Source organism: Homalodisca vitripennis, chromosome 7 (assembly GCF_021130785.1).
Source record: "Homalodisca vitripennis isolate AUS2020 chromosome 7, UT_GWSS_2.1, whole genome shotgun sequence".
Classification (NCBI taxonomy): domain Eukaryota; kingdom Metazoa; phylum Arthropoda; class Insecta; order Hemiptera; family Cicadellidae; genus Homalodisca; species Homalodisca vitripennis.
Genome location: NC_060213.1, coordinates 128749525 through 128764896, shown reverse-complemented (window position 1 = coordinate 128764896; position 15372 = coordinate 128749525). Strand labels below are relative to the sequence as shown.

The 15372-nt window shown below is 37.8% G+C and overlaps 1 protein-coding gene across 3 annotated transcripts in view; it reads right to left on the bottom strand.

Annotated features, from left to right (window-relative positions):
• LOC124366308 (E3 ubiquitin-protein ligase Ubr3) overlaps nt 1–15372 on the bottom strand; it is a 119320-nt gene that overhangs the window by 69622 nt on the left and 34326 nt on the right. For all 3 annotated transcript variants that reach the window (XM_046822750.1, XM_046822751.1, XM_046822752.1), the window contains 2 exons: nt 9951–10179; nt 5742–5921 (listed from right to left, as the gene is read on the bottom strand). In XM_046822750.1, coding sequence (XP_046678706.1) covers nt 5742–5921; nt 9951–10179 — 409 coding nt within the window. The remainder of the gene's footprint in view (nt 1–5741; nt 5922–9950; nt 10180–15372) is intronic.

Sequence of the window (15372 nt, the reverse complement as noted above, 5' to 3'; positions counted from 1 at the left end):
TAATAAGACAATCACAAATTACTACTATTGGCAACAAACCATTCAAACAAAAACAAATTCACGTCAAATCAAAGTCCTTAAATCATGCTATTCCAATTTGTGAAACCAGGCAAACAGTGAAACGTAGGAACTCCAGGGTACTAAATGGCCATTATAAGTAGCATGTCAATGGTTAGTACTGACTGGATTATACCGGCCAACAATGTAAGTGGAAGCAACCGAGGGTCTAATGACCTGAGCCAGTCTCCTGACCCTTACAATCCCCGTCATCATAAACAAAATCATGTCGATGCATATTTTGAGATTTTTACTACTATTAAAAGTATATATTACTAAAAGAAAAAGAAAATTATAGTACATACTATTTTTTTCTCAAATAAGTAAAGGACAATTCTAGGGTCTACTTTGTAGACAGTAATATACCTAACCCTATGCACTCGAAGGCAGTATTTTTATAATTTGTCCTTGGAGCTTGTATGACCTGAACTACTGGCCACTAAACATTGCAGTTATTTTCTGATATTCTCTTTGTTTTAAAATGAATGGTGAGTGCTGAAACCTATCAAGCAGCTTTATTTTATAGTAAATTTTAATTAAAGCAGTAAATTTTAAACTGGCCTGTAATTAACCTGTTGAGTCCCGGGTTATGGCAGCACAGGGGCATCTGCTGGCCCGGGTTTTTTCTGGCACTTGGTTACTACTTTGCATTATAGTTATTTTTTTGCATCTGCATAATCATATACTCATAAGTTTTATTTTTATGTTTATTTATTTCATATTATTGATATTTCTAAATTCAAATATACATATTTAAATTTATATATATATATATATATTTTGATTCCAAGTGTAAGTTTATTTTTTATAAATCAATAAGACTAGGATAAACAAACTAAATAAATAATATTAGAACAAAACTTTATTTACATGGTCCAGAGTATGGTTTAGGCCTAAAAGTTCCTATAAGTATGGTATTCCATCATACATGGGTGTACACACAGAGACACATTGCAGGGGATACACACGAAGTAAGTGTCTTGCCTTCTTTGTGGTCTTCTGGTCGTGTTGGCACAAACATGACATTTTCGCCTGGGCCTGTCTTTGTTTACAGTTGCTGGAATTGGCTCCAAGAAATGACATTGTGTCAGTCTAAGTGGTGTAATATTTGCTGAAGGTCGACCTCCTCTTTTGTCTTTTTTCATCTCACAATGTTTCTCAATGATTTCTCTCACTAATTCCTTACGGAATTCTGATAGTTGAGGAATTTTTCCTGTCATTTGATGCTGCAAAATGTATGCATTACGTATGGTTACATCTAACAAATGGAAAAACAGTTTTTTGTACCACTTCAATGTACCACTTCCGAGCGGTTTCGTTGAACGACAACTGCATATCACCTGCATCAACTGCACCCATGTGCTGATTGTAATCCAGAACACTAACGGGTTTTACAATCTTTTGACCAGTATGGGGATCACGTTTACCAGTTTCTTTCATACCATGTTCATGCATTGTTGATAAAACCCTAACCTCCCGTTGATCTAGCCAACGTTCATATAACATAAATTCTGCATGATGTGAATCCGTTTCCCCTTTTTTCAATTTTTTTAGGCCTTCTTTTGGAACACCACACCTTGTTGGCAAGCATGTTCCACACATATTTGTACTTTTACTAAATAGTTCTTCTGCTAATGAGGGTGAGACATACCAGTTATCAAGGTACAGTTTGTGTCCAAGATTGAAAAAAGATTCTGTAAGAGTCAACACTACCTGACCTGACATACCTACTTTATCACTGAGGTCTTCAAAATTTAGCTGAGTTTCAGAACCAATATATGGTAAAACATTTAGAACGTATCCTGTTTTGCAATCAGATATGATAAACAGTTTTATGCCAAATCTTGCTCTCTTACTAGGAATATACTGGCGAAAAAGTAGCCTACCTTTCCACAAGAAAAGTGTTTCATCCAATGCAAGATTCTCATAAGGAGTGAAATTGTCAGTAAATGATTTGTTTATAGAACAGAGAATAGGGTTTATCTTATGTAATCTTCCTAAGGTTTTAGAGTTTGTAACAATACTGTTGTTGAAATGCAGCATTCTACACAGTATTAGAAACCTGTTTCGACTCATTGCCTGACCGAAGAATGGTGTTTGAATTACTGTATCGGTAGACCAGTACTCTTTTATTTTATTTTTTCTCACATGGGACATCAGGATACACAATGCTAAAAAGCATAACATTTCACTCTCATTGGTATTGTACCAATTATCAATTTCAGATCTAGAAACATTGGGCAGCTTAGAAACGACTTCATGAAAATAGAGATTAGTCTGCTCAACAATGTGTGATACTAATTCCATTGGAAACAACGACAAGAAAAAATCTAGGTTTGTAGATTCCTTACTTATTCCAGAATCAGCATTTATTCCAGATTTTGAGCTGTCAAATGGAAATATGTGCGGAATAAAGTTGGTATCATTCACCCAGGGATAGGTAATTGGAGGTAGCTTTCTACGTTTGGGGTTAGGCCTACATTCAGTTCCTTCATTACCAGTAAAGTCATTTCTGGGATTATAATTTTGAACTACCTCGTTTATTACCAAGTCAACACTATCCAAAGTAGGCTTATTTGGACGATTATTAGAATAAACAGTATCACCTGATGGTCCTGGTACTGGTTCATCGAGATAACCTAAATCGTGGTTGAAGTCTGCATCACGAACTAGTTCACTAAAAATAAAATCACCACTTCTTACACGACTGAAAATATCCACATCACTTTCGTCGTCACTATCAGATAGTTTACTAAACTCACTGCCCAATAATTCATTAATATCTTGATCAAACAACTCATGCTTACGCGAAGCCATAATTATTGTGTACAAACAACAGCAACCGGCTGAAACGCCTCGACGTTTAGAGTAAAAACAGGCTGCCAAGTATCGTAGCGCGAAACAAAATATACCTCACGAGAAAGCCAGTGTTCTCCCGAGTAACCCGGTATATTGAACGTCATTTAATTTAGCGAATTGAGTTGAAGAAAACGCAAAAATAAAACGCTCTGCGCGCGGGCCGCAACAGTACGGCAACGGGCCACGACTGCACACTTGCCTCAGTCGCAACTGTGCGGCTACGGGATCCAACAGGTTAATCTCTAAACTATGACTGTGCAAATAAGACAAATGACGCATATTGAGCCTATACACTGATAGAAACCTAGAACATTTTACTAGAAGACGTGTGCTAACTATTCTTGACTACACACATAGGTATGTATTTTTAAAAGTTTTTTTCCGTAAAAAAATGTAAATACTGAGAAAAATGTAAAATAGTTCATGTTCGAGTGTAACATAACTGTAAAATTTTACTTTATAACATTTTATTACATATCTTTGTTAACAATATATGGATAAGCGTTACATTTCCCTAATGTATGTTTGTCTTTATATTAGAAAGATTCATTGAAAATAAATTTAAAATTATTTTTCATTTCTTCTTTAAACATTTTAAATTACTATGTGAATATCGCTGAGGAAATTGAAAAATAATTCCGATCGGGAGAGGCAAACAACAAATATGGCCGCCAAACTGCAAATGAAATTAGCGCGGCCATGTGTACTGGCCATACGAGTTGCGAGGACAAACTACGGCAAAACTAACGCAAGCTAACTGCCACCTCGGTTTGGCCAGTGCTGCTGGCCTTTCGAGCACAAAGAGTCAAGTGCTTATAACAAAAGAATTAAAATAAAACTATATTGGGCAACCAACTGCCTCTACTTAATTTATTGACTAATGCGAAATTTAATATGTTAATGGTTATGTAGAGAAACGAATATGCTCACAAAAACTAGTGAGGGATTCTGAGATACATGCACAAGTGAATTTAAGTCTCCAATTATAGGAGTTGTAATACAACCTGACTGAACAGGTTAGAATAACTACGTTACAGTAAAGAGCTTATATTTATATTTAAATAGCTAAGTACTTTGTGTTTTACTCTCTTATCACAGTTGCCTCCACCATAATTAGTACTCATCCTTCAACCATCCCGTAATGGAATGTTTGACAAAGTTTCTTTTCAACAGAATAGCTTATTATTTTTTCCATGTATCAGCGATTAACTACTCGTAATTTCCAACACAACTACGAGGGCTGTTTTTTAAGTAAGGGCCGTTCTCCCGTACACGGTAGTAGTTCGCGTTCCTGCCGTAACGAGCGTGCGCCCCGCCTCCCGGCATTCCTAGCGAACAACTCCATGTCAGTTGCAGCTCTGTAGCTAACCTGTATGCATTACTGTGGATCTTTTAAAATGTTTAAGATTATCGAATCACCCGCCGCGTGTGAGATTCGGTCAGTGATACGATTTTTGACTGCAAGAAACATGTCGGCTGCTGACATTCACCGTCAGCTTTGTGAGGTGTATGGTGCCAAGGCAATGAGTGAAGGTAAAGTGCGGAAATGGGTCCGAGAATTTAAAGATGGCCGCGAAAATGTCCACGATGAAGATCGCTCAGGCCGGCCATCTGTGATCACGGGAGATTTGGTTACTGCAGTTGACGCAAAAATTCATGAGGACCGACGGTTCACAATAACCACTCTCTCTATGGAATTTCCTCAAGTGTCCAGGTCAGTACTGTACAAAATTGTGTCAGAAAACCTAAACTTTAAAAAAATGTGCTCAAGATGGGTACCCAAACTCCTCACTGAGGATCACAAAAAAAAGAGATTAAGCAGTTCTTTGACTTTCTTGACCCGCTACGACGAGGAAGGAGACGACATGTTGAGTCGAATTGTCACAGGAGATGAAACATGGGTATCCCATATCACTCCTGAATCAAAGCAACAGTCCATGGAATGGCGGCACACAACATCTCCAGTCAAAGTCAAAGCCAAACAAACGCTGTCGCGGCGCAAAGTTATGGCAACTGTGTTCTGGGACAGGCGCGGTGTTTTGCTAGTGGACTTTATGCCGCAAGGAATGACGATTAACTCAGAAGCCTACTGCGCAACCCTGGCCAGTCTCCGACGCGCCATTCAGAACAAAAGACGCGGCATGCTGACAAAGGGAATTCTGCTCCTCCATGACAATGCAAGGCCTCACACCGCTGCTCGGACACAGGAAATGATCGACTCTTTTGGCTGGGAAGTTTTGAATCATCCGCCGTACAGCCCCGACCTTGCTCCGAGCGATTTTCACCTTTTTCGGTACTTGAAAAATCATCTTGGCGGGAAGCGCTACAATGACGACGAAGAAGTCAAGACGGCCGTGAACTCCTGGTTGTCAAAACAGGCGGCAAATTTCTTTGAAGAGGGATTTAAAAACTTAGTTTTAAGATATGATAAGTGCCTTAACAAACAAGGCAACTATGTAGAAAAATAGAAAAAAGTATGTAGATTCTGAAAATAAATGTATTTTGAAAAAAATTCAAAAACGGCCCTTACTTAAAAAACAGCCCTCGTATACCTGTATGTGAGGTCTTTTAATGAGTTGCTTATATAAGTAACTTGGATTATAGTAGACAAACTCTGCAACTTAACATAAATCAAAAAGTTTCCACTCGCTACAAGATCTTAGTTCTCAGGCTTACACAGCCTTCAGAGTTATTGTCAGGCACGAGGTAACTCTAGACTGAAAACGGCTCTCAACAAGGTCTAACTAACTCAAGATAGTTAATGATGTCTTAACATGGTGTGAACTGTGAAACTCAGGAGATCACTTACACAAACTTAGGCCTACCTTGAAACATGGAGAGGAAGTCGAACCACATTTCCAGCAGCGTATCGTCACTCATGAACTTGACGGCAACAGGTCGATGTGATAGTACGTTGTTGAGGTCGGACACCAGAGGCCAGTAGCAATGTTCCTTCATGACCTGCAGTCCACAGTCCACAACAAAGTGGAAGTTCTTGTCTGGACCTGTTATAGAACACACACACATAAACAAACTAATTCTTACATACAGCACAAAAAACTAATAGTAGAGATGGTTGTTTAATAAGCAATCTCCAACTGTCTGCAATGCTGAATTGCTTATCTTCTAGTTAAATGTTTCATTAACCCTTTGTATGCCACTTTCCTATAACGCCAAGACAAGTAAAAAATTTGTTTCTTTAACACGTTCGAGCCAGACTCGAGCGCCATTGTTTAAACACCCGGCCGGCGCACGAGCGTGACTCGAGCACAGCTTTACCAATTGATATACGGAGTTGCCCGAGTGATATTTGAGTGCCGTCTGCTGCATTAGAAAGCCAGCTTTGTTGGTTAGTTCAGAAAAATTCCGCTAGGTGCTACTACGACATACCCGCTTGAGGCTTTTGTTTATCGACTGACGTGGCCTGGCGCGTCGTCAGTCTGTCTACAACAACAATCATGGAGAGGCGCGCATTTAAAAAAACAATGGAAGAGGGCAGTATATTAGCTGAATTAGAGTTAGATACGGACTCTGATATTGTTAATGACACCGATGATGATCCGGATTTCAGCAGGTTCTACTGCAAGGACTGTAATGTGGCACTCTGCGTACCTGACTGTTTCGAAGGGTATCACACTAAAAAGGATTTTGTGTGATTTTTTTTAGCATTTGAAATTTTTTGGCAATTAAATAATTTGTAAATATGTACATAGCCTTTAAAAAAATTGAAATTACTTGTTTTATTTATTCAAAAGTTAGTTTTCAAGTAACACGAGACATGCGGGAGTTTTTATTTTTCTTCAAAAAAGGTAAGTTTTGTAATTTTTTTTAAATTAATTAGATTTTATAGGAATAAAGTTTTACATATTAATTTAAAGAGGAAAGATAGAACTTTCAAGAAAATATAATATATACATAATATTTAACAGTTTTCTAAAAAAAATCTGAAAACCCATTAATTTATGCAGACCAGGCTATATAAACAGCAAATAGCGAGCCAGACTCCAATGTGTTAAGTTTAAAGCTAATTTTTCTTATAGCTAAATTATAAAAGGTAAAAAGCAAAATTAGTATAAAACAGAGCATTTTACTTATTTAGCATATTTATTGACAAAAATTTAAAAATTTAAAAAGAACTATTTACAAAACTGTTTATTTCAAATACATTTCAATTTAATTATAAAATGTAATCAAACTGAAAAGATTTCAAATTTTAATTACATTTTACTATAAAACAAGATAAATATTTCAAACTAATCACAACACTACTACATGATGAATAATAATGATGAGATATGTAGTAGATGCGCACTCGTGACAACCGAGAAAGCATTCATACACAACACGGATATGTTTCGTTATGGCTCCGTTTGAGACACAGAACTGACAAAGGGACGCATGTGGTCGGAGTTAGACAAAGGGCACTCCCGTCCTCCTGCCGCTGAGTAAAGGTCGTTTATAAATACTTCCTTGGTAACCGTGATAAGCACAGAGCGTGCGTGCATTTCGAAGGCCTTTTGTGAACTAAAAAACTCTCCATGAGACATAATCTATAATATCGGATATAACTGTATTTGGATAAATTCTGCCATTCTAATATATCTGTCTACAGAGTGGGAAGGGTTAAATTTACTTTTTGGTCTAGATTATGCACGGACAGGGATCTGTATTTCACAGTAAATCTTGCACTCCTTGACAGGATTATTCAAGATTAGTATATTTGACTCATATAGCTTATTCTTTTTTTACCTCACCAACAACAGAAGTATTACACTATCACTAAGCATTTAAAGAACAAAAATTCATCAGGGTTGAAAGCTTGAACATTTGTTGAACTTAAAATTTAAAAATTTCACTTTTTCAAATTTTAACTCATATTTTTAATTTAACCTTTAGCTGACCTCAGGAAAAAACCTTCGATAAGAAAAAAAAAAAAAACACAATATTATGCATGCACACACACTCTCACACACCCCCTCCACCCACCGACTCACACCCAAATATGTAAATAAATAAATACAGTATAAGTATATATCCACAGCAAATAACTCGGGAAATGTGAAAGGAAATATCCAGAATAATGCATTTTCAGAATTAAGAACAACAATAAAGAATCACGAAAGAAGAAACATAAAATTACTATCAGTGTGTTATGAAAAGAAATATAAAAAATAAAATATATTAATAACATTAAAAAACAATATAAATTACTCAAACGATACTAAAGTACTTCAATAACAATAATTTGATACAAATAGATATAAATCTTAATGTGATAATATTAAGTGACTTAGGAGCTGAGCCTACCTGGGAGAAAAGCCATGTAATTTCCTCACGCTTAGGTTTTCATATTATTTGTAACTTTCTTTCAATGGGGAACCTTCTCAAGAAAACTTGTTGTGAGACTTGTGAAAAACAAGCTCTCAACCTGCCAATATTGTTAATTTCAAATATATTACCAAATTCCAAAACATGTGGCAAACTGTTACTGCTATTATCACGTGATGGTATCAATATGTAGCACTACAAGTTGCTTAAGTCCTGTGCAAGCTACTAACATGTTGATGAACATTGGAATGTTTTTATATTTTGACAACATGCAGACAACCATGTTGTTGCATTTAATAGGCCTGTCAGCATGCGGACGTTAGCTTTACATACTGCATATGGACTAGGTCTACAGAAGAATCTTGTTTTGAAAGTAATTATTTTTGTACACTCATATTTCTTTTTTATAGGATGAAAAGCAACGTCCATAGCTTCATTTACACCTAACAATGGTAAAAGGACATTTCCATCAACATGCACGTCAACTTGCAGCACTACAAGTTGTCAGGTGTAGTAGGTCAAGTGATATATCCATCAACATACATGTCACCTTGTAGCGCTACAAGTTGCCAGTTGTAATAGGTCAAGTGATATATCCATCAACATGCACGTCAACTTGTAGTGCTACAGGTTGCCAGTTGTAATAGGTCAAGTGATATATCCATCAACATGCACGTCAACTTGTAGTGCTACAAGTTGCCAGTTGTAATAGGTCAAGTGATATATCCATCAACATACATGTCACCTTGTAGCGCTACAAGTTGCCAGTTGTAATAGGTCAAGTGATATATCCATCAACATGCACATCAACTTGTAGTGCTACAAGTTGCCAGTTGTAATAGGTCAAGTGATGTATCCATCAACATGCACGTCAACTTGTAGTGCTACAAGTTGCCAGTTGTAATAGGTCAAGTGATATATCCATCAACATGCACGTCAACTTGTAGTGCTACAAGTTGCCAGTTGTAATAGGTCAAGTGATATATCCATCAACATGCACATCAACTTGTAGTGCTACAAGTTGCCAGTTGTAATAGGTCAAGTGATGTATCCATCAAAATGCACGTCAACTTGTAGTGCTACAAGTTGCCTGTTGTAATAGGTCAAGTGATATATCCATCAACATACATGTCACCTTGTAGTGCTACAAGTTGCCAGTTGTAATAGGTCAAGTGATATATCCATCAACATGCACGTCAACTTGTAGTGCTACAAGTTGCCAGTTGTAATAGGTCAAGTGATATATCCATCAACATGCACGTCACCTTGAAGCGCTACAAGTTGTTAGGTGTAATAGGTCAAGTGATATATCCATCAACATACATGTTACCTTGAAGCGCTACAAGCTGCTTTGTGTAATAGGTGTCACACCATACCCATTAGGATGCATATCATCTTGTACCACTACAAGATGCTACATGTAATACGTCTTGTGACATATCCATCAGCATGCATGCCATGTTGTAGTACTACATGTAATAGGTACAAGGACAAACCCAATAGGATGCACGTCACCTTGTAGTGCCACAAGCTCTAACGCATAATAGGTTTAGTGACATCCGTCAGCATGCATGTCACCTTGTAACACAAAAGCTTCTACGTGCCACCTTTAGACCGCCAAAAGCTTCTTACTTTTTCAATAATGTTCTTACAATTAATTGCCAAAACACTCAACAGAATATATTCCAGCAACCCCAGGTACTCACAGTGCAAAGTGTTTGGGATGAGGATCTTGCTCATCATGTACTTTAGGCTTGACACCATAACGTGCAGCAGGTTCAGCCTGTCTACCATGCGCAGTGCCAACGCCTCATTGCTGAACAGTTGAACGCTGACGTGAACCACGCGATTGCTGAGTGTATCAGGATCCGTCGACCGCTCCAGCATCATTGAGATCCGACTGTAGTGAAGCACAAATGCCTGTGTCAACGCTTCCTGTAACCATCACAGTTCATTAGTATAGGACAAGGATATACTTTTATCATATACTTGAGACTGGACACCGGAACGTTCAGTATGTATAGCTCCTATACAACTGGACTGCTGAGCATATGTGGACGCATCGAACATTCCAACATTACCTATAAACACCTGTAGCAATGCACAAACACCTGGCCTCTAACTCAATATACGCTCACAGCCTAGAACAGGAAAACATTTGGAACTCCTTACTTACGAGAGTGGTCTGAAAAGCTTCTGACCTAACAAAGATACAAGACATTTTGTTACAACTATTTTTATTATTTATATCAGACCTGCCTCATCACATTGATCACTATACTTATCCAGGATAGTTATCCTGCTACTTATGCTGGTGTTACAGTTGTTTTATCCAGCAATAGATAGAGCAACACGAAATTAGCACATTTATTTCAGTCAGCTTGGCCCAGCAATATTGCGAAAATAATGACCTAGTGTTCAATGAAGGTAAAACAAAACAACTGACACTCGAACGACACAAGGATGCTGTTTGTGAACTTCCTGTACTTGAACAAGTGCATTTCAACTAAACATCTGGGAATCACTTAAGATGAGGAACTTACCCGGAATAACCATGTTCAGGGCTGTATTTCTAAATAGGCTAAGTAGGCTGCAGCCTAGAGCGGCAAAATTAAAGGGCGGCAGATTTGAAAAAAAATTAAAATTAAAATGAAATATTTGTGAAATACAATATTATTTTCCTTATACGAGTTTGTTTGTGTTATATAAGTTAGAGCTTTTAGGAAACACATACACTTTAATTTCCTATTTTCGTTGTATGTATTACTACAAAATATGTACGAACGCCTTGTTCCTTCGCGCAACGAGCGGCGATCTTCCGATTTACATTGGCAACACCCCCTGGCAGCCGGCAGCCCTGGGTGGCTGGCGCGGACAGCTCTCCGCTCCCCTGCCCTCCACCACCTCTCCAACACTGGCGCTCAGCCTGATAGTCACCTGACGCTGTCACGGACCGACAGACGCACCCTCTGACTCACGACTCACACATCCACATATTACACTACACTACAGTCTACAGTGACTACACTGCGCTGTCCAGTTGGTGGTTGATGTTAGTGTTTGTGCACACGGCGGCACGGTTACGGTGTTATATAAGTCGTTGACTCGTTGTAATTCAGCTAGTTTCAAATGTTAAAGTCAACAATCAATTGTAAGTATGATTGATATCTGAATGAGACTTAGATGTAAGAGTGGAGTGAATGGAAAATTTTAGCTAACAAGTAACCATTGCAATAACATGTGGGTCGTTGTCAAATCAACTGTCCTTGTCGAGGGTCCCAATATATACAATTTTTTAATAACTTTAATTTTAAGGGGGCGATTCACCATTGCGGTTTTAGCAACCTTTGGCCGGTCGGTCTCCCATAAGCGCAATGTTAATTTCACGGCTTGCAGCTTGTCGAATTCAAATGATCATATTCCAACAGTGCTCACAAAATGTGCTCATAAAAAGTAATATTTTTTTACGGAAATCTATTGACAACTAATCAATCTAGGGTTCTCGATTTTTTAATTTCCTCTCAAAAAATCTGTTTAGCCTTCAACGGGCGGTTAAAAAAATCACTAATTTTTGGACTTTTTGCCAAGTCCCCTACACTATATTATTTATATTTTCAACATTTAAAAAACGGCAATCCTAGATCACCATTTGAGGAATACACCAATACTCTAAAATTTTAGGATAACTTAATTCTGTGAGCAGTGATCATTTGAATCCACGCCCTGTTTTCATGGTCAGCGGCGTGTTAGAGCACCCCCTTAATAAAATATACTCAATTGTCATATGTGTTATCAATGAAACCAATTAAAATTTAGGATAATTACTTTACTTGCTTATTACCCGCTGCTCTTGTACTTATTACTCCTTATAAACCTCATGAGTGTTACTCTCTACATCATGGAATGTTAGGTAGGTACCCTAAATCATGAGTGTTACTTGGTAGTTTTAAGGGAAAATTGTTTAAACTACAGATATTTTGGCATATTTAACATATGTTTTAGATAAGTAAGAACAGAAGAGTACTCTAAAACTCATTATTAAGACAAAATAAAATTTTTTGGCGAGTGAAACTCAAAGAAATTGAAAAAAGATATCTCATAAAAATTCATGTAAGTAATACAATGTATTTTGCTTGCGTTCTCACAGAAAAAAGTCCAACATTTTTCCAGATCCCCTTTTGGCTGGTATTATGTGTGCCCTCCAGACCTTCTCCCTTCTTCCCATATAAAAAAGAGCTTTCAAATCTCGTTTTCTCCAGGACCCCTAGGATGGCAGTTACGCAGATTACGCTCCCAAATAACTGACTATTCGGTTCTAACGTAGAGTTTTTTTATATTTTAGGCTACTACTAGCTTCTCTACAACTACAATGAGTGATGGACGGAAGAGGCTTAGCGGGTGCGGAGTACAAGAAACGGGCGAAAGAAGAAACTCGAAAGAACAAGAACGAACGTGTATTGAAACAAACCAAAAGGCTAGATTTGTTCTTTAAGACGCCAGGAGAACAAGAGATTGCACCAGTACTTGAAGGAACCTGCACTTGACGATTCCGTTGACGAGACGGCGGTACCGGCCAGCTGGACGACAATGTTTCAGCTGGGCCAAGCTGCTCAAATCCACCAGCTAATCTAGCAAGTTTAAACGAAGACATCATCAAACCTCACGAGATCGCCACTGAAAGCCTTTCGTTGGAGCTGCTGTCACCCTGCTGTTCCAGCGAAGATCCAGCTTTCTGGGTTTTTGAATGATGCAACTCGAGATTCAATCGCAAAAAAATGGGTTCAAACAAAATATCGACCTGGATTTCTCAAAACAGCGTCAGAGAATACAAGGATCAAAAACGATATTTATATTTATCCAAATCTCTGTTTCAACGAACATTGAAAAATGGAGAGGTTCAGGACAGAAAGTGGATGGTATTCTCAAAAAGCAAGGGTTTCTGTTTATTGTGGCCCTTGTTTGGCATTCAATTTCAAAGAGAAATCCCAGTTTGATTGTAAAGAACGGATTCAACGACTGGAAAAATGGTGAAAGTCGGGCCAGTCATCACGAAAACTCACCAATTCACAAGTCGGCAATCATTACTCTAAAATCACGAGAAATTGCTCTGAAACGTGTTGGCAGTATGTTAACTGAGCAGCTAGACAAAGAAACCAATTATTGGAAAAAGGTTTTGGCCAGGGTTATAGCGGCCCGTTAAGGCCTTGACATCAAGAGGCCCTTGCATTAAGAGGCGATGATGAATCTTTGGATCAAAACAGAAATGGAAATTTTTCTTATGGCTTTAGAACTTATCTCCGAATTCGACCACTTTTTTAGCTACTCACATTGAAAAATATGGTATATGTGGAAGTGGTCATACAAACTATCTCTCTTCCCAAACGTGTGAAGAAGTCATTGAATTAATGGCTCAAAATGTAAGACAAGAAATTTGTGAAGAATTGAAACAGTCAAAATATTTTTCTCTCATAGTTGATTCAACCCCAGACATGTCTCATGTAGACCAGTTGGTTCTTGCAGTCAGGTAATTGTTTTAAATGACGGTGTACCCTGTGAACGATTTCTCACCTTCATCCCGTCAGTTGGACATACCGCAGGAGGGTAATGTTTAAAAGTGTGATGAGAGAACTAGGAAATCTGGAAATAAACATTGATGACTGCCGAGGCCAATCGTACGATAATGCCTCAAATATGTCGGGGACTTACAATGTCTTCAGGCAAAGAAAAAGAGCAAAAGTCCTTTAGCTCTATTTCATCCCGTGTGCGGCTCATTCTTTAAATCTGGTTGGATCATCTGCTGCTGAATCTTGTGAAGAAGCGTGCAGATTCTTCATGTTGCTTCAAGAACTTTATGTGTTTTTTACATCTTCTACAAAACGATGGGAGTGCCTGATAGGTGTAATGGAAGATTTTTATCAGAATAATAAGGACTATAAAAAGGGTGTGTCCTACACGATGGTCGGCTAGGGATGATGCATGTCAGAGCTTGCGAGAGTCTTGGGACGAAGTGTACAAGGCTTTGACAACAATTTCAAAAGACCCAACAGAAAAGGCTACAACCAGATGTGAGGCTCAAGGAATCGCTCGGAAATCTAGAACGTTTTGAGACTGCATTTATGGTATGCTTCTGGAGCACTGCCCTCAATAGAATTCACAAAGTCAGTAAAACTATACAAAGTTGGAACCGTTGACGTTTTGTTAGTCAGGGATTTGTATGGTTCTCTACAGGAATATTTTGTGTCAGAAAGAAACAACTTTTCTTATTTCGAGGAATTGGGTATGAAGATAACCCAAAAACTGAAACATACGATTCATACGAAAAAGACACAAGCAGATAAACCAAGCGAAAAGTCTGGCCAAAACGAAACCCGGAGTGAAGAAGTCAACCTGACTGGCAGAGATGACTTGAGAATTAACACATTTCTTCCAATTCTAGACTCCTTTATTTGTGAATTTAAGAGAAGAAAAGTGGGCCTATAGTGACTTTGTAGATAAATTCTACTTCCTGACTCAATTGTGTGACAGCAAAACAGACATCAACATCACAGAAGAGGAACTAAGAAACAAGGCAACGAAACTTCATCAAATTTATCAAAATGACTTAGATTCCGATTTTTATTGAAGAGTGCATTCACTTCCAAAAAACACTGTGCGGTGGGAATGGACAATACCCTCAGATAAAAACGTTTGGAAGGAATTTCTACCTTTTTGAGAAAGAACTCGTTGCATGATGTTTTACCCTAACTTGGACATAGCAGTACGAATTAGTTTGTGCATACCTGCAACTAATTGCGCGGAGAACGTAGCTTTTCCTGCCTTCGAAGAGTTAAAAACTACTTACGGACAAGCATTTCTGAAAACAGGCTCAATTCACTTTCCCTCCTATGTATAGAAGCAAATTTAACCAAAGAAGCTCTCTTATGAAGATTTAATTAAAGAGTTTCTCAATTAAAAAGGCTCGTAAGAAAGCTCTGTAAAATGTAAATAGCCTACTGTATATACAATAAATTAGTTCTGTTAATCACACAATGAACTTGTATTAGAATGTACAAACGTTATTTTTAAATATTTCAACTCATACTTATAATAAACCAGTTATTCAAATAATTTTGTCAACTTTAATTTCAC